General features: G+C 39.9%; 1 protein-coding gene across 1 annotated transcript in view; it reads right to left on the bottom strand.

The window, feature by feature from the left end:
- The window catches only part of LOC121896653 (voltage-dependent calcium channel subunit alpha-2/delta-1), a 58,767-nt gene extending 34,969 nt beyond the window's left edge, over positions 1–23,798 (bottom strand). The window contains exons 1-6 of the mRNA XM_042410556.1: positions 23,547–23,798; positions 16,963–17,044; positions 16,597–16,713; positions 4,615–4,674; positions 3,812–3,847; positions 2,760–2,889 (exon numbers count right to left, since the gene is read on the bottom strand). Of these exons, the coding sequence (XP_042266490.1) occupies positions 2,760–2,889; positions 3,812–3,847; positions 4,615–4,674; positions 16,597–16,713; positions 16,963–17,044; positions 23,547–23,635 (514 nt within the window). The 5' untranslated portion in view covers positions 23,636–23,798. The remainder of the gene's footprint in view (positions 1–2,759; positions 2,890–3,811; positions 3,848–4,614; positions 4,675–16,596; positions 16,714–16,962; positions 17,045–23,546) is intronic.
- Between the last annotated feature and the right edge of the window lie 229 nt (positions 23,799–24,027).

Raw genomic sequence — 24,027 nt, 5'->3', positions numbered from 1 at the left:
TCTAACAGAAATACATGAAATGACCACGACCTCTTAACACCACCTTACATGGTGGTGGCACGTAATGTGTTAAAATTACATGCCAGCAATGTTGTGTTAAGAAGAAGTTGTGGTCATTTCATATATTTCTATTAGGTCAAGTTGGACAAAAACTATGTAGCTATGGAGCCAGCAGCCAGATAGTTTACCACAAAGACAGAAACAGGGGAGAACAGCTAGTCTGGCTCTGTCCAAAGCTCTGTCTAGGGTATCATACATATTGCATACATGAATTGTCAGCACTGTATCCAGAAATTCTGTCTTGGTTAAGAGGCAAACACCATGAATTCAACCATTTTCTTTTCTATATCTCAAACTCTTTCTCTCCCTCTCTTTCTCATGCCCTTTGTCCTTCACTTGACCAACAAATGTGGCTGTTGTGATCTTTCTGTCACCTGAACGTCTATTTCCTATCCAAGCTTACACACGTGATATGCTGCTGCCTATAGAAGGTGATTTCATAAACTTGCCTCCCACTTTACCCAGAAAATCCAATTTTCTCCAGCTGAGCAAAGGCTATTCCTGGAACATTTATAGGGTGGAGATCAAATTGGAGAGTTGAAACCTCAATAACGTATGAATCCTCTGTCTCTTTTTTTTTCCAGGCATACAAAATACATACTCTTGCATGGGTTCTCATATCGTATACGGTGTATGAGCCTGTGCACAAAGACGCACACATTTTTCTAGCTATTCATGTGGGGACTTGACTAGATTCATTCTCTAACCCTTTTCCATCAGAACTACATTCCTAATCTTAAACCTTACTCCAACTCTAGCCTAACTAATTCTAACCTCAATCTTCAAAGTCTCAACCCTAAAAATAAACTTGCAGGAACTGGCTTTTCAGTCTCCAGAACAGATTGGTTTCCACAATGTGAGTGCACCACTAGCTTTGGGTCTTCACACACACACACACACACACACACACACACACACACACACACACACACATACAGTTGCTTTCATCTCATTCAGATCAGACTTCAGCCCTGGATAGGTCCCAGCAGTTCAGACTATCTATGCATACTCATTACTGGCTACCAATAAACAGCATCCTTGAGAGAAAGGGAGTGTGAGGAGTCATGGCACCCAGCCCAGATTATGGCCAGAGAGGTGTCTCAGGAAAAAAAATGACAAAGTCACAACGGGTTCAAAAGCATGCTAATAAATGGGGCTTGAACTTTTATAGATAACAGAGTCTGACAACAGCGTGTGCCCATTCCCATCCCTCATTTTTGCCCCTGTGTCTGGGGTCAGTGGAAAGGTGAGGTGCGTAACCTTGGGGCCAGACGGTTCCACAGCAGGCCGCGAGCCCTGCTGTGGAAGTCACTCCATTCTGCTGTCCCTTCAAGTCACTGCTGACGCACCACATCTCACTGCATGATGATTACTGAATGCAAACACACACACACACGGTCACACAGATACACAGTCTCATGTGCTGTATATCTCACACATAGACACAGATAAAAATAAACATGCAGGAAGCAGGAACAGTGACACCTAGTGGTTGGAGAAATGATCCTGTAATTGGACTTGTGTCTAAAAACTCATCATGAACTATGCGTCCCGATGAAGTATCCTTGAGCAAGGCACTGAAGGTTTTACCTATTATAAGTCACACTTTATAAGAGCGTCCTCAATGTAAAAATGTAAAAATAAAGGAAAAGAAAGCCATTCAAATATAATTCATAATTCAGGAGACAGTTAAGATATTCAACAGACCATCCTTAAGTCATTGACATTCAACTTGAGCTGTGCTAATGTCAGAGGGACTCTAGGGGATCCAATTATTCTGAATCACTCAAGGTAAATGTCACCACATGATGATGAAATGATCAGAAATGTACTTTCATAACAAACAGACACAAATCCACCCTGTCACAGATGCACATATGCTTCATTAAGATCTTAAATTGTTTTACATAAGACACGAGCCATAAGTCCAATAATTCTTCAAGAGCAACTGACATAAGGGCCAATGAGCCATTAAACAGATAATGGCCCAGATTCTGTTTTATAACAGTACAGTGAAATGACCCTTACGTGGTTGTAAAAATGGAAAAAAGGACATTGATTAGTTGATATTGCTGTTTTATAATCATAACCAGGGATATACTGTAGGGGAAACATTGTTTTTTTATGTGAGTTGATTAAAGAATGACACATTTTTTAATAAAACTTCAATTTTCTATTGTAGGAACATATATTATGTAGACTACAACGTAGTCATGTATAGTATTATGTGAGATCACTACATTTGTGGGACAGACTAGATCAAGCCTTTGATTTATGACTGTATTATGTGTTTCATAACTATTGATTCAAAAACCTCAGAGCACCTTGATAGGAATCAAAAGACTCCTTATAAAAACATTTCAACATTTAAAAGAATGTAAATGAATGCCTCGCAACACTCATGTTTTGACGTTTGTTCAGACAAAGGCGGAAACACACATTGATCCATTTCAGTTACATGACCTGCAGTTCATTTACATCCCAAGGACACACGGCTTGGCCAAGAGAAAGTAGAGTACAGGAGAAGATCTTATTATGCTGTATCATTTTTTTTAAGCCATTATTTAGCCATGGGCAAATTTGCTAGAGGCACCATCTGTAAACAACATTTCATAAAAGGTTGGTGTGTCAGTTGTATCCATGGTTACCACTTGAGTATGTGTGTGTGTGTGTGTGTGTGTGTGTGTGTATGTACTCACAGCCATCATAGATGTCAGTGGGGATGTGGACAGCCGTGTGGTTGTGGTCGGTCAAACGTTTAAACGATGGGTCCTCCTTAAAGTCTGGTCGAAGCCTGTATTTTCTTCCGTCTGTCTCATTTGCATCCAGCTGGGGGGAAAAAAATCAAGATGCAGACAGTAGTGCTGACCGTAGGTTTAAGACATCATAAAACCTCGTTACTCTATGTGTTGAAGCATCATTGTATGCTTGAAACAATTTGTAGGTTCATTTAGACAACCTTAATGACAGTCTTACTATATATCCTCATCAACCCCTGTCTGACATGATATTGTCATTGCTGCACTTTTCGTACCCTCCCAGCAAAGAAAATATAGCATCATCGACTCTATGCTTGATGATATCTTGCTTTTTCCCCTTCTTATCATCTTCTCTTGGGAGGAGTAGCAGGAGACAGCCAGATTGTCTATGCCCCTTGTGGATATTTATAACTCTATGCATTCACCAATTTACATCAATGAGAGCAATACAGACAAGGAGATATATGGAGAAAAGCATGATGAGATATGGAGGAAAGAATGCGGGGTAGAGAGGCAGTGAGGATAGTGAGGTGAAGAGAGAGAAAGCAAGAGGGGGAGGGAGAGAGTGTGCGAACAGTTGCTTCCTAATAAAGCAACAGTGTAGCCAGCTCATACATCTCATCTGTCAATTAGAGGAGAAACATGGCAGAAACCTCTTCACCTGAGAGAGAGGGTGGGAGGAGGGATGAAGGAGAGGAAGCTACACAGGAAGAAAAGCGTGGAGAGGAGGCAAAAGAGGAGGGATTGCAGAAAAGGGGCTGTGGCAAAATGAAAAAAAAAAGAAAAAAAAGACATGAATGTGGTGAATAGAAGAAGTAAAATGGAGGAGAGTAGGAAAGATAAGAAGGTGAAAGGGAGGACAAGAAAGAAAGGGCGCCATGTAGCAAAGCCATATTACTGGCCCATATCTAAGTGTGACCTGTGTGTTTGCAGGAGCTTAAACAGAAAGAGAGCAAATAGGTGGAAGGTGAAAAAAAAAAAAACACACTCACATTGTCCTTTGCGTTGTAGTAGGCGATTTCATCATCCTGTAAACAAGTCATACATAAGCACCAATATGACTCTGCGGATGCTCTAGGGTGTTGCACAAAGAAGCGTAATATTTATGTCATCATAAAATGCTTAATCCGTTTCTAAACAGTTCTCCATTAGTTAATTCTCCAGTTTTATGTTAATGAAGACTCTAGTCTGTGCTACCACTTGAATGAATAGTGTATGAGTAAAGCTGAGTGTGCAAAACGCTCCTCTTTTTACATCTGTGTCTGTGTGCCTACAGCCATTTGCAAGGCTCAAGGGAAGCATTTTCCGGCTATTGAGAAAGCTGTATGGTAATTCACACCTGAGACACATACTGTATATAACTGTCTCTCTGACGAGTATTTTTCCTGACCACTGCTTTACTGTGTGTTATAATTGCCTGCCGCTGTGGTTCTTGGAAAGCAGGAGGGTATCTGTCATCTGGAATGAGAGGCATAATGCGTCATAACGCTGTGTATAATGTGCAATAAACCTATTTACTAATGGAACTGTAATCACTGCCAATGACACACAGATGCAAACAGATTAAACCTATTTATAATGAATAGAATTTATAGCCTGTAAATCCAGACTTCATTTGTGACCATTTATGCACGTTTGTCTGCGTATCTCCTAGTGCTTTCTTGAGTCCAAACTCACATAGGGTATATAACACACATATAAAACTCACACATATTTAATACAAGCATTTGTTCATGTATTCCTGTTAGTGTTTGTGCTGTATGTATGTGTCTGTATTTTCCTGTCCCTCTGTTACCTCAAACTCGTCTCTCCACTGATGCTCCATCTGGAAGTTCTCAGCAGCTGTAGCCAGTTTCTGGGGAGTGAATTATGACAGGGATTTAGATTGAAAACTGCAAGGTATGCCACCTTCACAGCGTCAGTCTAATTATAGAAAACCTGAGCAAAAGAGAGTACGTTAAAAAGCATGATGGAGAACATCGCAGAGACAGAGAAATTATTATGATCTCACTCACAGAGCTCAAACCACAGGGCTATCAAGGTCTTACAGCACTATCTGCTAAAGGCCACACCACAGAGTGTCATAATGTCAGAATGAAAAGGTTTTTACTGTGGGAGAGTAGTATGAGTATGTGTATGTGTGTGAGAGAGCATGAGATAGAGAGAGATAAATGAAGAGGAAAAAAAAGGGATGAGGGGGGGTCAGCAGTGTAAGAAATAGCAGATCACTGAATAAAGTCAAGAGCAAATGGATTACCAACTGAGAGGCTGTCAATCAAATCGGATACTACTAAATAACAGGGGGATATAAATGTAATTAACCTCGCACATCTCTCTAACATGCACACACATAGACACACTGACAATGAGAAGTTACAGGGAAAAAGAGAATAGTATGAGTGGTTATTGCACTAAAATTTTCTTTCACAAATTGAGGACATAGTAGAGGCAATAAAGACACTGTGCAGAACACAAAAAAGGTCAAACACAAACCAAACAGCACAATGTATCACACTGGGAACAAAATATCGTCCTTAACCACTCTGTGGATGCTCAGAAAGTACACTATATATCTATTGTTGAAACATCATGAGTTTGGAATTCCACTTAAAACTGTGTGAGCATTAAGACATAGCTTTCCAATTACACAATACAGTCATTCATTATGATATTTCACAGTTTGAATCCATCCTCTTTCTTTTCTTTGAGGGAAAATAACAAGAGCAACACTAACAAGAACACAATGACACAGAGAGAAAGAGGGAGAAACCTTTACTGCGTACATCTACCTCACAGTGTCACAACTAACACCTTGTACAGCTAGATGGAAAAAGTCACAACAGTGAAATCATACGACAGGCAACAGGCAGAGAGGCCAAACCAAAACAAGCACTATATTGCACAATGCTGTGTTTGTGCTCACCCAGGCAAATCCACACTGATCAAACCACAGCCTAGCCTGGCCCTTGCTTGCCCTGTTTGGACTTTACTGGGTAATGACAACCCTGTCGAGGAAAGGACTGCCCTTTAATAAATCCTGACAAACTGGTTTCCTCCACAGCAGCAAGGATACAACACTAGCACCGAGCAACTCACTCCACGTAGGGATGTATTTTAAATTGATGATGGCAATTGCAGATTATGAAAATAATCTGTATTCACAGCCAAATCTTCCTCTGATATCCATCTGTTAGCCTGTGCAAGTAGGAAAGTAAAACATCAGGCATTGATCTGTGCATGAGTAATAACTGGATGAGGTGCTTATAGTAGATGTGATTCTGTGCTGATACTGAGTGTGGGATATGTAAGTGTATGTGTGTGTCTGTGACCATGTGTCTGCTGTCGGCAATGGTTCCATTCTTGATCAACAGCCCCATCCCTTTGGCCTCCAGTCTCGGGCTCTATTCCAGACCCGTCTCCACCTCCTCTGCACTGGCTGTCAGCAGCTAAATATACACCCCATTCAAGCCATAAACACATACACACACACAAACACAGAATAGTGATCATGAATTTATTACGCACCGTGTTCATCATATTCAAAAATAACACACTCCATCACTGCATAATGTACTAAATCATATGTTTTCCATTTATGAATTGTGTTCATCAAATGCTTGATGCTGCTGATGCTCTCTTCCACCAGACATTGATGATGTTTTGACTATCTCGGTGTTTCCATCTGGAGATTTACATCTGAATCCACAGCTCTTATAACAATTTCACAATTAATTGGAGCCATATAATGTTATTGGTACCTTTGCATGAGTAAGAGCTAACCCTGCAAAACCGAGTATCAGTAAATTGTTTTACAGTGTATACAGAGGCTCTAAGAATACAATATACGAGGAGAACCAAGGTGGAACTTGGTAGTCCTATAAAAACCCATTCCTCCTTAATAATAATTCAATTCAGTGACACTTCAGCAGAAAATACACCCAAAAAGCTGGTTCTTCATTCCATAAGTGTTTCATGAAAAAAAAAAAAAAAAAAAAAAAAAAGATTTATTATAATAATGTGCCACCTGAGGGGGAATGGTAGCAGCAGTTCATATCCATGCTGAAAAGGCCAAGTGCTGGATGTCTTGTCATTAGGTTGATGTCAAATGTCAGCTAATGTCAATGTAACGTCACATCATGTTAAGTGAACATGACATGAGTTGAGCTATCTGAGTTCTATCATCTCAAATCTCAAAAACCATCTCTCAAAATATGTTCAGTGTTCTAAATGTATATGTTTAGAATCATGGCAAATGCATCTAGAAAACACACACATACTGTACTGAGGTGCATGACCACAATATATTGATTGAAGATTTCTCCTTTGGTCCTGGAATTCCCTCTCAGCACGATGTTGTATGCTATATGATACATGAATATAAGCAACATCTGTTCAACACGCGATACATCTTGCATCATACTCTGGCAATTTGTGTGACACTAATGGAGAATATAGGTCTACAGTGCATATGTGTCAAAATACCCTTCTCTCACCTACTATATATATAAACATACGCATGCAAATCCGCACACACTCACACACACACCTCCTAAGAGAGCAGACCGACAGGGTTGTTAAAAATTCATGACAGGGCTTTGACGAGGCTTCTCTCCCCTCTGGGAGATGTGGGGGAGGGTGAGGAGGGGTGTGTGAGGAAAGATACCTAATTACCCTTCTCTTTTTCTCTCTTTTTCTCGGTATCCCTCTCTATATCTCTCTTTATCAAACACATACACACACAGAGGTTGTCAGGCTACCCAAAGAAAGCAACACCACAATCAAATCTGCCGTAAACTACAGAGTCTTCATTTGATGAGACCGCACCCTGAGTGACAGCTAACCACTCTAAACTGGCATAACAGTTCATTACAGAGGTACTGCAAGTTGTCGTCTTCGCCAGTTGATTAGAAGCCAACGTTGCTCTGTCGAAACACACAAATTTAGCACTACAGCGGTTTAGTTAATGGGAGTGTGTAACACACTCCCTGTAGCGTGCTTGATCTAACTGCTCATTAGTCTCCCTCTCACTTATTGTAGTATAGATACCTTGGCTCCACACCATAATGAGTCCACTCTGTCACCGGATGACCACTGGAGACCTAAGGAGAGCCACTGCTCCCCTGCAGCCTTAATGGGGGAAGAGGGATGCATGAACACGAGGAGACTGGGATTTAAATCTATGGAAGTAGGGAGGCAGAGTGGTTGAAGGAATGAGGCGGTTCAGTGAGAAAAAAAGACCAAAGAGGAGAAGAAATTCATAAGAATCATAAAATCTAATACTATGAGGCAAAAATGTTCAATACTGTCCGAGGGCAGCATCGTTGGTTAGCTATATCTTAATCCCAGTTGAACATAAAAACGGCCTAATGATGACTGCAGCAACTGTTGTGCCTATCAATAATCCAGTAGCCAAATCGGGCACATAGTATTTCTCACTTCAGGCAAATTGATTAGATCATTTCGCTGCAGCAATTGAGAGCACAGAAATGACTTGAGATGCCCTGAGTGTTGGATTGCACTAGAATCCTACCTGCTAGCCCCACAGTGAGATATTTCTGCCCTGCTCTCACCAGTCTTAGTTGTCATTCTGCCAGGGCAGCCCAGCAGCCCGCCATGCATTTAGTGAGAAAGAAGAGCACAGCTTAAAGGATAGACAGGGAAGATGAGACAGGCTCTGCTAAACCTCATAGAGCCTCCCAGACTCCCCATGTGTGTGCACGTGCGTTTGTGTATGTGTGTGTCTAAAGGCTCCACATGCCTGAAATCAATGGGCCATTCAGAGCACAACTGCTTTCTCCTTCAGACAACAAAGCAATACTCACAAGAGTAGTAAGGGTGTAAAAGATCATTAACACCCATATCCTCTCTTAGTTCTCCCTTCCTCGTTTCTGACAACATGTCCACATTCATGAATGTTATCTATTTGTTGTAATGAGTCCCAACTCAAAGGGACGGCAAGAAAGTAAAAATAAGGGAGGCGCTGAGGGTCAGTATGAGAAGCGGAATAGAGAGGAGTCTGAAAAGAGGGAAAGACATAAATTATGAGCAGATGGATTAACGGAGAGGACAGTCCAAAGAGAGAAAAAACAATATTCAGAGTCAGCATGATCACAGTGTTCGAAGTTCTCATTAAAACTTAGCTTATGAGAATAAGCAGTGGAATGATGAAGAGATAGACGTGGGGATGGATGGGGGGGAGTTAGTTCAGTAAAGAATGGTGGAGACATTATCTGACAATACATTAGTTTGTTTCCTGGGAAAAGGACAAACAACTGCACCTTCCTGTGTGCATATCTAATAAATATATTGTGGGTGTATGTAAACAGGGATAGCAGAAGAAAAAAAAAGATAAAAAGGAAAAGAGGAGTAAGGAACAAGAGGGGACTTAAGAGAGACAAGACATGGAGAATGAGGAGATGGACAGAGAGACAAATAAAAGGACAGAAGGAGACAGGAGGAAGGTTTACAGAGGAGCAATACAAAAGAGCACAGAAAGGTAAAAAGGAGAGTTGCACTGAGGGAGACAAAGGAAGGAGCATGATACGAGAGAAGCAGGGGTCAGATGAGATAAAGTAAGGTTGATTTCAAATTCCAGTCTGACAGAGAACTGTGGCAAGAAGCCAGGAGCTTGACACAGGAGAGATACAGTATGGGCTGGAGAAAGAAGAACACAGAAAGGGAGAGATGCAAGGATCGAAGGAAAGGGAGGTGAGATGACTAAGTAGAGAAAGTGAGCATGAGACAGAAAGAAAGAGCAGAGGTATCTGCAGCTGTGAGAGCCCAGGGGAGAGCTGTGCTGCTCCACATGGCTTCTCTCAGAGGCCAAACCCTCCGATGGGAACAGTAAATCTACAGCTGCTCCCTGTCTCATTCGCTCTCTTTGGCTCTTTTGCTCTCATGCGTGTATCTCAGGGATGTGTATATCTCGTACTGTCCACATCAGAGATTTTATATAGTGTGTCACCTGATCAGATTTCACTGGAAGTCTGAGTGCTGTTTTTCTAGCGAGAGTAATGATGGAAGTGTAGTAGCAACAGTGTCAAGAGGCAACAACGTTCATGTGACGCTACTGTATCTCAAAATGCTGTGCGATAGAGGCTACTAATTATCTTGTCAGATTAAGATTATTGTAATTATAACAGTATCACAATCAACTTGATAATGATACACATATTGATTCTGAAAAGTGCTGCTTGTCACACATTTCATTAATGCCAGTTGTTATTAGATATGAAGATGACATCTCTTCACAGTCAAGGGTCTTAACTGTCTCCAAACCAAATATTCAGATGTTAAAGCGAGCATGTTGTGATCCACCAATCCAGTTTGGATTTCTTCTCAATGAACGTATTAGACGCCTGTCCCTAGCCTACCATAAGTCTAGTTAGAATTCCCCATCTGCACCGTTCCCTCCCACTCCCTGTCTCTCTCTCTTTCTGTCTGTCACACACAAAAAACACGAATGCAAGCACACACACACACACACAGAGACACAGACACCTCTTGTCTGCTTAATATGATCAGAGCGGAGATGGGAGGTTGAGTAACATCTGCTCTGGAGACTGGAATATCTCTGATCGTATCATAGCCTCTGCTCATTACTGCGTTACACTGGCACACACACAGACACACACACATGAAAACATCATAATGTCACATCTTGTGCTCATTATTGTAACATCGTGACAGCAGGAGACAGATTAATAAAAATATGGCTCAACACCTGGGGCACAAAGACTCCATTAAACACATGCACAAAGAACACACAGGACACTTAACACACGCCTCTAAATAAAGGCAACTGGATAACGGAACTGTTATGAGACATGACATAGGGAATCTTGAAGATGATGACATTATAAATATAACTAGAGGATATTGTAGTCGTGGGTACAATTTGAAAGAGAAGATTGCTGAATCTTGTGTTCTGAAAGGCAATTGGTGTCTGACAAGCACATGCATTTATGAATCATGAAGAAGGGAGCCTACAGTGCATCAAAATTTAAGCTAATTCATGTAATTCTTCAAAAAATGCTTCTTTTATAGAGATGGAATAATTACTCTACGCCATATTGGGTTGTTTACATGGAACTGCAACACATGTAAATGTTGAAAATTGCTGCGAGAAGGCTAAGAAAGAATAGAATACTAATAATGCCATGCAATCTGATGGAAGATGACAAATATGATTCTGGTTGTGTCATATGATGTGCATGTAGGGCACAGTGTTGGTACTAAAACAAGTTTCTTTGTGAAGGGCTTATTGGTGACTGTGACAACATATGCATCCAAGAAACATGTTTGCCAAGCAAGATCCTGTGAGCCTAAAGTCATTACACAAAATGTTTAATGGAGCTGGAGAATCAGCTGTTCTTACTGACAATATTTATAAATATTAAGTATGATCAAATTGCATTGACATTGGGTATATCTGTGACAGAAGGGTGTATAATAGATGAACTTTTATTGACTCATTTGTTAAGGATAATGACAAAATATGTGTTAATCTAATGGTGGATTTCAGAAAACTGCAAAATTTTGCAGTGAGAGTAAAATGACCTGAGTCACATCAGTAAACAACATGAGTAAAATGTTGTATGCAAACAGTTTAACATGTTGTATATCAGTAAAGCCTGTGACATAATATCATGCCTGATCATGTATATCTGATGCACATGCTATACTTGTTAATACTGAGATCTATTACAGAAAGGGCACCATAAACCTGTTGCAATGACTGTGAATGTTGAAACCTTACCTGCATTATCTACTGAAGGTGATAATGTCAACACTTTACACAAGTATGCCAGACATACTGATCGTCTTTTAAATAGCATAGAAATTCCTAGAGATGTTACCTTGAGTAAAGTGAAAAAAGGACAACATAGAGGGAAACTATGCTGTGCCTATGACAGACTGTATAATGTTCATAAACATGTGGCTGAACTCAACATTGCAGTGAAAGCGTTTTTGTTGTGGGTTGATGCTGAAGTAAGGCACTTGGGCATAAAAATCTACCATTGCTAAAAATACATATGCACCACACTGCATTTTAAATAAATGAGACTACTATGAGGGCAGATACACTTGTCAGGATTTCAAAGTCACAGTTATAATGAGTTTTTGGAAAGAGGTCAAAACTGTGACTAACAGTCGAATCCCTTAATCATCTAGCATACTTTATAAAAATTGTTTAGCCATGGTGACTTTTACTAATTGTTAGTAGTATAACTGTTAGTAAGTAATTTTTAGTATAGTTTATTGTTGATGATGTTGAGGGCATGATGATGAGTACAGCAGCTGAAGCTATAAGCAAGCTATATGATAATGTATGTGTGGGATTTTTATGTATTGGTTTCAATATTCATGAATGCTTGATTGTATTAAACACTCTCCCCATAGGCTTAAAGGGTGCTTGTAAAAACTATAGTTTCCTCTTTCAGAAAGTACAGTAGACACAGACGTTTTCTTTAGCCAAATTCATGTGACTAAGTATGTTTGGAATATTTTTTACATTTACCTTTCTAGTTTCTGGGGAAAGAGTGTCTGGTACTACATACACAAACACACACAAAAACAAGTTCCTGCTGTCATTGTATTTAATCTAATAGGAAACATCACCAAAGCATCTATTTGTGGAAGTCTGGCATTATTAAGTAATAGTACTCACATAACCATTTTTTCCATTGCAACAATGATTACATCCAGCAAAAGAACAAATGACAGCATCATGAAAGTCTATCATTCAAATAATTTTCAAAAATGAGCTTAAATTGCATGGCAGTAATCATTATGTCAGTTGTGGAAAAGGAGGAAATGTGATTTTGAAAACACACTTTAACCTGCACACATATAGATACAGACAGAAACCAAGTTACATATACACAGGCACATTGGGCCACCTGTGTCCTGTAGAGTTTTAGTAGTGCTGGTTGAGGTATTACTCTAAGTAATGTTGTAGACTGGCTCATTAGTCACCGCACAGAGCCCTTCACCTCAGGAGAATGAATTGCACAGAGGCACACATACTGTATACACACACTCACCTCATGCAGATTGTTCAAACAAAAGACAACAGCTGCAGCTGACATGTGGCCTCTGGTTGTAAGTAAGAAAGAAAGGTGGACTGTGGATAATAACTTAATGTGTAAGCGTGCGTGTGCGTGTCTGTCCTCTGTATTTTATCAGTTCCACTTTTGCCTTAACAGTTCTGCAGCATCAATAATTAAGTTTTTAATTACAGTGTACACAGACAGCAAGACAAAGAGAGAACAGCCCAGTGATGGAGGAGGGAGACAAGCATTGAAATGATTGGATCTAGCCTCAGGCACTTCACACACTTTCACTATGTGGTCAACTACTAAACTAATAAACAAGCATATGTTCATGTATGTGTTTACGTGTGTGTATGGGTGTACACAGCACTGTATAGATCCCTATGCAGTTAGACATAATGCTGCTACAAGTGGCTACTTCCTGTGTTTACCTTTGTTGTCAGACACTTATAATGACAGTCTAAGCCCGTCAGTGGCAAAACAAGCACTTTTAGTGGACGTATCTACTTTGACGGACACAATTGCCCCCAAGGATTACATTGCAGCCTGTTTCGCGGCTGCTGGCTGGAGCGATCTCGTTCAATACTGGACCAATTCCAATGGCAAAAAAAAAACAAACTCTAGAATCTTTGCCCTACCGTCTGACACCCTGCATCTCTGTTCTCCATATGCCTGCTCACCAAAACTTCGCTCTGCGATCCATAAGAGTGGTGAACATTATGGATGTGAATTGGATTCTGATATTAAAGATAAGATAATAATGTTAAATGGAACATGATGGTGTGATATTGTCACACCAAGTACAGATACACAGACGTGCGCTGTGACGTAACTCCTTCCCCCACCCCCTCCTACTCCTGCTATCCCCTGGCGATCGGATCACCTATCAGCGACCTCGAGTAACCACAATTGGACGATATGAAAATAGAAACGACTGCCCAACCCCAGTGTCCTGTTGATATCAAGTCAGAGTATACATTGTAAAACCTTTGACAAAGTGATCTCGCCCAACAGTGTGCAGCCAAGTACTCATTAATAATGCATGTTACACTCTGCCACACACTTATTTATGGAAGCATGAGTAGACACACACTTGTTTCGCACACCTGTGGCTAGGTAAACTGTGGCCTTTCAAAGGTCATCCATCATGCAGAGTTAGAGATCAGAGACGGAGAGACGGAGAGGAAGGGAGAGAGAAGACAGAAAGGCAAAGGGAGGATGAAAGTTTGAAAGCAGTTGACAACTAACCGAAAGTGGCTCAAGTGCCTTGGGCAATCTCCAATTATACTGACGTTGAGAGTCATTTCCAACCTTATATCAAAGGCATTGAACAAGAAAGGAACTCCCAACTGCAATAGAGATCCCCTTCCTTTTTTATGTCTGATAAACTTTACAGCCAAGTTTAACTTAGAAGACTTGTCAGCAAAATTCACCTCAAAGCACAACCTCTATTGGGACAGTGTACTGTGTAAAGTTCTGATTTGGTGTTTGTTGTCATTCTACTTTGTTGTTTACCTGAAATAACACTCAAAATAGGAAACCAAGAGCAAACAAATCATTATTTTTTTTCTCACAGCTGCTCTCACTGTACCATCCCGTACAGCCATCTTTATCTGCTTAGTCTATCTGTCCATCAATTCATGCATCCATCATATTCATTCATTTGCTCTTCTTTCCCATCATCCATTCATCCATTTATCTCCCCAATCACACATCTTAGAACAGACAATCCAATATCAGTGTGCCTTGAGGTTACTCGTAGGGGAGGATGAGACACAAAGAAGCAATAAAGAGTGAGAAGTGATCGATGTCCGGAGGCTGGATGGATTGTGAGCATCAGGCTATCATGACCCCCCCACAATTCATATACCACCTACCCTTAGCACGCACACACACACACACACACACATGAATGCACCTCAACCTTTTAACCACCTCTCTCTTCTATCACTTGGATAATGCACTGGAGCCAATTTTCTCCTTGCTGCTTACGCATCTTAATGCACTAGTACTTGGAAAAATGATAAGAACACTAGCATGTTTACTTAACAGCAACAAGGCAGACACTTGGCAGGAGATATGTTTATGAACGCTCATAAATACTCCCTCTCCATTACTAATAAGACAACAATGGTGATGCCTTATAAAGGCAGGGTAAAGGGTGTTATGAACTCCCTCTGAATGTATAAAAACAGTTCAAACTCCCAATATAGATGAGCATCTCTGACCCAGTTCTGAGTAAAAAAACAGGGGGGTATACAGAGGGGTAGAAAGAGAGAAACTCCCCAGGGTCAAAGCTCTAATTATCACATTGAATCCTGCAGAAAAAACTCAGTCCCTGCTTTCTGCTCTTTTGTACACAAGTATATATGTAAATATGTAGATCTATCCTATACTTATCACCATACCGCTAAAGTATTAGTGTGCTGTTACAGAATGGCCACAATTTGGCAAATAATACACAACATTCAGGTAATGGCTTATGTCAACAAGGTAGCAGTGCAGCCTGTAAACCCCTCAGAATTGTGCAGATTCTGGGCAGATGTCAGCAAATCCCTAATATTTGTTTACCACACAGGAAGCCTTTTGGAGGAGGACCAGAGATCCTGTTGCCAGAGGATTATTAAAATGTTTTGAATCTGACATGCTCCATTTAAAGGATGATTGCACCTGGAAAAGTATAAAATCCGCAACAATCACACTTGGTAAACTAGTGTGAAACCAGACAAATGATTAAATAAATAAATAAATGGCCAGATGGTAATGCAACTGTAACAAGATGCTACTGTTTACATAAATGTATTATAATTATAATTATACATTATATAATTACTATTTTCTATCAACTTTTATAGTTCAATTTGGCATATAGGGGGATTTATAAAAATAATGTTGCTCGTTCTTATTAAGCACTTTAAAGTTCATAACATATCTAAATAATATTCCACTCAAGATCATACATCTGAATGTAGCAATGATTATTCCAGATTGAGTGGTATATTTGCATCTTAAATACATATTTAGAAAAGACAAAATTAAAAGATTTTTAAAAAGGATTAAATCTCAATGCTTTTCCTAGATTTCAGTATCAGAACATGCCTCTCATTTGATCTTCTCAATAACACAAAACTATCAGTGTTCAGCTCAGCATTGTGGGTTCAGTCTAGATCTGTCCTTTTTTGTCAGTCAAACTGCCAAGAACAACAGGCATATTTCTGGTGGAAAGTTTGAACATTTAAATCTCCTTTTACCCTTTTCATTCTGCCCAGGAGCCTCATGGTTGGAATGCTCATCAATACCATCAAACATGCAAAATCCAGTTATTGTAGTCTGTCGACCAAAATTCATGTATAAACTAAATGCACTAAGCTTGTTCTTTTTCAATAAAAAAGTTACCATGGCAACTTATTTCATCAATATGTGTGTTTATATTAATGTATAATGTTAATACATCTACTAAATTTGTCAGATTAAATGTCACAAATGTCAACATTTCACAAATACCTACAGTATTACTATAATTAAACTGAACACATGGTTCACCATATATACTTGGGTTATTTTATATACAAACTCGAATCTACAATGTCTAAGTAAGAAGCAGATGGAAAACGTTTCTCTGTCGTAGCCCTTGTTAGTAAAAGATTTAGTCCTGTACAGCTTTAAAACCTACATAAAATTACATACTGACAGTTGGTTCCTCTGAGTGTGGCGAGTCTTACCTCCAAGGCAGCAGACCTCTTCCGCAGCAGCTGTTCAATGTTCCTGGCTGCTCTGGCCACCAGCTCCTCTGCGTCATTTTGCTCCACAGTGTACCGGTGTTGGTTTCTCAGAAAAATCTAGACAGAGAGAGTAATGATTGCATACAATCACACATGTAATTGATGATATAATGCTGATGTGTCAGACATTTATTTCTTTTAGTTTACTCAAAAGCAGAATTCTGCTTGACAATAATTAATAGAAACCGAAAACAAGAGATAGTACAACTTTCTTGATGTCATGATATGTAGGGGATCCATAGCTGCGTTAAATTTGGATTGTTCTCTATTTTTGTGCATGTGTGTGTAATGTTTAGGGGTGTATACCTGATTGAGACTCTTCCCAGCTGTCGCTGTGTCTGCCAGGGTGACGAGCTCTTTCTGCATCTGATCAACCCATTCTTTAATCCTACGGGACAAAGCAGTACACACAACCAATCTTGTAACTCAGATGTAACCAGTTTAGAAGAGACATCACAGGCATTTCACAGTGCAATTAAACTGTCAATCAAGTTATCTTACATCTATCATCTAACAAGGCCATCCAGTCACACGGCGTCAAAACAAACAAGGCCAGAGAGAATCACTCTGATAGGTCAAGCAAAATGTCAGCCAATCAAACCGGAATCACCGGGAACAAATACAATGTCATCTAATCAAACACGTGTCACTGGGTGTCAACCAATACGATTACTTTCTGAGAGTTCAAACATGAAGTCAGTCAACCAATCAGATAAGTGTCAGCTGGTGTTGTGACTGGTGACGGTGATGTGAGTGGCCAAGCGAGAGGTGGGAGGTGGCCAGGACCAAAGTGCTTCTCTGTATATGAAAGAGCTCCAGGGAATTCAGGTCCAGCCTACTGGTGCCACACAATGGATATAAGCCTTTTTCTCATCCTCCTCCAATCATATTGTCTTATCTCAATCATACTGACATAAACTATAACTCCATGCCTCCTGAACACAGTGGCATGCATAAAGATAGGCTAGATGAGAACGGCAAAGACCTAAGGCATTATGCATTGAGTGACACGGTGACTTGTTCGAATAATCAGACTCATCTAGAGGTGCACCTGGTATGAGAGGCTTCCCGGAGCAAAATACTTGTGTGCGTGTGGATGCATTAAATCACCATATATGCTGCCACGCATGCACACATACAGACACACAAACACACACACACCCTGAGACAGTGCCATTAATATTGTATGAGATTGATAACAGGTTGGCAAGGGATACAGATGCTCTCATTGTCATGCATTCACAGTAACACAGACCTAGCTGTGATACTCCCTAATTGCAAATATATACTCGCATATAAACACTGGAATAAACGACAGAAAAACAGTTATGCACACCCAAAAAAATATCCCCAAAAAACTGTCATTGCAGGAGTGTAATGAGTGTCATGCAAGTTACAGTATGTGTGCAAAACATCTACCCTCAATACAGCAGAGGGAGGAGGTAAGATGCAAACAAGGAGAGAAAGGTACAGAAGATCAAGAAGCAAGAAAAGAAATAGGAAAGATGCAGCGAGAACACAAAATCCATAGTGTATGGAGAAAATTCAGAGCAAGTATGCTAGGGGAGAAAGATGAGAAACTTTGCAACAGAGGGAATACCAGAAGGGATAGCACAGTTAAATTGTTTAGGAAAAGAGAGGGTAGGTGGAGATATTAGAGCAGGGTCAGACATAATTCAGCTGCTATCCCTTAATTCCCAAAGCCAGATGGTTTAGGGGTTGTGGACAGCACTGCAGACTGAGCCTTATGGCTACGTGAAGGAAAACTAACATAGATGTCCAGCGACTGCACTGTATGCTGCAGTGATTTAGAGCCACCAAATGGTATTTTTTTGGGTACTCATCTTTCAGCTGCCAATAGATAAAAAGGAACCAGTGGTGTTGGATGACCATGATCTGGCAAACAGGTAATTGGCAACCACAAGAGCAGCCTGAGATTTGTTTTTCATTTGGTTGGACAGATTTCTGAGGCTGTTGCTAATAAACTTTGAGAGTTTTAAAAAAATCTGATAACATGTCGGCCAATATTCATTTCTTTACATAAATACATTAAATAAATCACATTTTTGATATGAATCCCTAAGATCCTGAGGGGGGGGGGGGGGATCGTTTCCCTAAGATCGTTTATCCTAAAAGCATTAGGATAAACAATCTGGGAACCATGACTGTCAGTACAAAAAGTCTTTTCAGTCTGGTGATGGTTGTACATAATTTCTGAGGACTGACTAATTGAACTAAGCATTGCAGCTCTACTGTACATTTATCTTTGCGATACTTATCATGTACTGTACATTAATCTTATCTTTAGCCTGTTAACATATTTAACACAGTTATCTCTATACAATGAGCATTTGAGAGCAACACAATCAGTCAAATCCCCTCAATGTTAACATACTATGTTAAGTATGATATAGTACAGGGACAAATTTTAAATTATTTTAAATATATTATAATAACATGTTATACTCACTGGTAATGTAAATGTTAACAGTAATGTGTTGAGAGACCACCACACAATATAAATCAGTTACCGCAGTTCTTCCTTCATATTGTTACTGAAACAAGATGCAGTAAACAACCAACATAAAACAGGTTGAGGGAAAGGACACAACTGGACTGATGCCACACCATCTTCCATGAGTCTTCCATTTTCTTTTCTGCTTACTGGTATACTACAGTCATCTCTTACACCTTTCTTTTCTTTTCCTCTTCTCTCCTCTCTTTCACTCATTTCTCTCCTTTTACGTTCTCTTCTCTTGATCCCGTCCTTTGTCCCACACTTCCTCATCCCCAAATCTACTAACAGTAAACTGGTTGTAAGGTATTTTAGTGGACCTTGGACCCCTGAGCTATTAAAGCCTGAAGCATTGACAAGTCAATTCTGAGTTAGAGTTTATGTGTATGTGTGTATGTGTGCGTGTATGTGTTTGTGCTTCCAGGGATTTGACATTCAGAGTGCCATCTCTCCGGAGTTTCGATTCTGTGAAATCTACAGCTACCAGTGTAAATCTCTATAAAAAAAACTCTCAGGTGCTGACAAATAGATGAGACACCGCTGTGGTGCAGTATGTGTTCGTCTGCACGTCGAGTATGGATGACATGTACTTTTTTCTGTGCACTTGTTTTTTCTGAATCTATTTAGGGAATTTTGTCAAATGCTTAATTACTATGTCTAAGCAGCAGGATGGCTCAGCTTACGAACCTTAAACGATCCTGAATTCCTTGTGTGTACGTGTGTTTGCTGTCTGTGCGTGTCTGTGCGTGCAAATGCAGAACACTACAATATGCAGACAAAGAAGTCTTGTCTGTAAAGTGCTCACTTGGCTCATTACATACAGTAAAGGGCCATAAAATAGAGAGCTATGCCACTACTCCCCAAAGCCGTAAGCCTGTTGCTTTATATGAATATTCGTAGTCAAATCCTCTTGTTAAATAAGCATTAGACGATCAGATGTAGGCATGGAAAATGTCTGCACATTAATTCCTAGTCCTTAAATAATCCATTTTCAACCATCCCTTGAGGTCCCAACCTAGTTTAGTGGCAAGGCTTCATAAATACCATGAGGTAAGGCCTGCTCACCTTCTGCAATCCTTCTAGATGTTTCCATACAAACACAAGTTAGGTGAAGTATACTGCTGCTAATGTCACATCATTTGTTATCATTATTTATCTATGGCTAAAATAACATGGCTTTTCAGAGATGCCTAAACAGTAATAAAGTAATTGTTGTTAAGCTGAGGTGGCAATTTTTTTTCTGCTCTGGTTGCTGGGCTTTGATTACTGCAGCCTCTGGTACAACACTGGATAATTAAACACACACACACATACACACACACATGCATACAAAAGGCAACTGGGTCAGACACTGCCCTACATTGTTTTTCAGACACAGGAAGAGCAAATGGGAGCAAACCAGAAAGATAGGCGTGGAGAGACAATACAAGAAAGAGAGAGACAGATGTTATGATGCCATCACTTTGGAACTAGAGAGAGTAATGAGCTGGCGCATAGTTTATCTAATTACTCATTACAGAGGTAAAGACAGAAGCAGTCCAATCCAGAATGAGGCATGAAAACACCAACAGTAATGCACCACAACAACCAGCAGTGCTCTGCTCATGTTCTGTAGCCTTTACACTAACACCCAAGTGGCCAATTCAGTCCTTCTTCAGCCTGGCCCAGATACTAAAAAGTGCTTTGATATGAACTGGAGGGCTTTTGGATCAAGCTCTGACTAACCCAGCATCCTCTGTCTGTCTTAAAACAATAATCAGCATAAATTTGTAATTCAGGTAGGCTTGCTGATGATCTGTAGTGAAAATATAATTGATTAATGAATGATTAATGATGCAACTGCAGTGCAGAATTATCTGAAATATCTCTGGCACAGCCAACATGATTATAAGTTCAAAAGAAAAATCCACATGATAAGGTGTTTTACTTTCAAGGAAGGGTTTTGTCCCATTCTTGTTTTTTATTCACTTTGAAATGTTGCTCTAGACATCTAAGGTAGTGGAAAGTGTTTCATCTTCAGAATGGTTACCACAACAACAGAGCTATATGATGATAAAGAGAAACAAAAGCAGCTTATTTCAGTTTTCAAAATTACCATTAATCGGTATTTTTCTCGCCATCCATTTGATCAGTGTAAGAATGCACTTGATGGATGGAGCGTTTCATCCAGTTCATTTTAATCTCTTTTGGCTTATTTTCTAGTCTGTGTTCAAACATTGCTTCTCATCATCATGAACACTCCAAATGAGTCAAAACACATTTTCCACACACACACACACACACACATTACAGCCATGATTAGTATATTCCGTTCTTATCGTTGAGGACTATCTAGCTTAAAAGATATCTTAAAGGATAAATTTGGACGCAATCATGTAATGTATTGCTTATATTTATATTTACTGCTTGTTACTCATTATTGATATTCTCAACAATAAGTTCGGGAATATTTTTTCGACAAGATGCTTTTTTTTTCTGGACTCCAACAGTGATGAGAAAAAAGATGTTTGAGAGGACCATCTGGTAGATGATCCAGGCTGTAGATTTTCCTCTGCTGTGAATTCAAAAGAAGAGGCCTCCATAACATCCCCCACTCCTAATAGAAATTGAATTCAGCAACCTTTCAAAAAAGAAAAGAGGCCATGGAAATATAAAGATGGCGATATTGAATGGTCACCATCACTATAGCAAACTCAAAGCAGACTGTCAGCTTCCAGTATAACATGTAATCAGAATGGATGCAGGGCCTACAAGGTTTTCTAGCCCTTGAATCCAAAATAGACATTTAAGGCCTTGATGCAACAACCTATAGATTCCCTTAATTGTACACTGTATATACCTTGTGAATCAATTTTACTTGGAAAATGATGAATGCATTTTGGACTCACTCTTTCACAAATTAACACTGAGCATCCAACAGATTCAGTACAAGGGGCTGTTAGCTGTTGAGTAGCTTAAGTTGCACAAATGCAGGTATTTTTGCTGTCACTAATTGTGTGACATATTCAAAAGGGCAGCCTAAAAAAATATGTTTTCTGCTGTGGCAATCCAACCTGCAGTGGTCACTCTTTGGGTTGACTTGGTGACTTGTAACTTCAGGGTTCAAATATCAGCAAGAAAACTGAATTCTGTTAGTGCTTGAAATTATACTGCATTATACTGAGAGGCATTTCTAATATGTAGTCTACCCTCAGTACATGAATGGGGTGGACAAAATATTAGAAATGTCTCACAGATGCCAATATTCTGGTCTTGATGACCAAATTCTTAATTTAAGTAAAAATAAATAAATTAATAAATAAAAGTGAAAATAGTGTTACAGGTTATCTAGTGTTAAGCTAAATAGTGTTAAAATGTGATAGCATGCAGACTTAACTGGTATCAGAACAAACAAATTAGTATTTTCACCATTTTACTCTTAGGTCTTGCTTGTAAAAAAAAACAAAAAAAAAAACATCTCAAGAGACTTACTGGTTAAATAAATGAATATAATAAAAGATTTATTTGTGGTTATCTGCATCACATCCACTGATCCAATAAACGGGCATGTTATTATTCTCAGGAATAAAAAGAATATAAAACCTGATGTCACTCCCAAATTGATTGACAGGTCTTTTAATTCTCAGATTAATTGTAGACAACAATTTAAATCTTTTTCTGGTGCTGTTAAAGTTATTTTTCACCTATGACTCCAAGTCTGACATTACATGTGAATAGGCTATACTTCGAATTTATATGGCCAAAAAAAAAAAAATACTGGTTGGGCCTCAATTCTGTACGGTCCCAGATTCAGAAAACTTTATATGGACTGACCTTCAAAATGTAGAGGAACTCATTATTCTGCATAACGATAGAGTTATTATTATTTTTATTTTAGATTATGTCCCAAGAAGGGAGAGGATACTATTAAATCAGATTAGCTCTTTTCAAACTCTCAAGGGGCAACTTTTGTCATTTTACATACAGGAACAGGGCCAGACGAAAACCACTGTAACTCCTCAACAACTTGTCACGGCGCTCCGTGGCTACAGTCATCCAGGCGACAAACTGCTGATTATGGTAACCTACATTAATCACCGCCTGGAGGCGAGCAGCCAGAGGAACGCTGAAATATTGTCTACCGCCAAACGTGTTTTCCTCAAGATGACCACCGGTGCATGAATGAAACGACCAGCCCACCCCACTCTCACACCCCCCAAGCGTGCACGTATTTTAGGCTATGGACTACACACACACACACACACACACACACACAAACACACACACACATTAAATGGGTAACTGCACTTTATAATAACTATCTCTAAACGACGAGCACTTGAAACAAACAGGTAACAGTAAGTGCTCGAAATAGGATTATAGGAGCCATACTTACATGAGCTGTGTCGGAAACTGCGATGCCAGAGACCCGTCCTGCCATAACAGGACTAGAAACACCCAGGCTCGTACCCTGCAGGTATCCATTGTAAATGGGGGGAAATTCCCCGACGCGCGTCAACACCAAATGTGCTCCTCTCCCCTTTGCCGCCGCCGGTGAATGGGAGCGGTTTGCGGAACCAGCGTGAGTGGCAGTCTGTCCCTCCCTTACAGATTAACGAACCCTGACACCTCTAATCTGATCACTCGGCCATCCAGCGCTCTAACAGGTACTGGAGCTGGATATTTCAGTCTCTCTCTCTCTCTCTCTCTCTCTCTCTCTCTCTCTCTCCCCCCCCCTATCTCTGTCTCTCTCTCTGTCTCTCTCTCTCTCTGCCCCCCCCCCCCCCCCCCCCCCCCCCCCCCCTTTTCAATCTAATGGGAAAAAAATAACATATGCTCCTCAAATATTGTCAGTGGGACTTCTGTGTGATGCTCAT

The sequence above is a fragment of the Thunnus maccoyii genome, chromosome 5 (genome assembly GCF_910596095.1).
Source record: "Thunnus maccoyii chromosome 5, fThuMac1.1, whole genome shotgun sequence".
Lineage (NCBI taxonomy): Eukaryota > Metazoa > Chordata > Actinopteri > Scombriformes > Scombridae > Thunnus > Thunnus maccoyii.
This window is presented reverse-complemented; position numbering and strand designations above follow the sequence as displayed.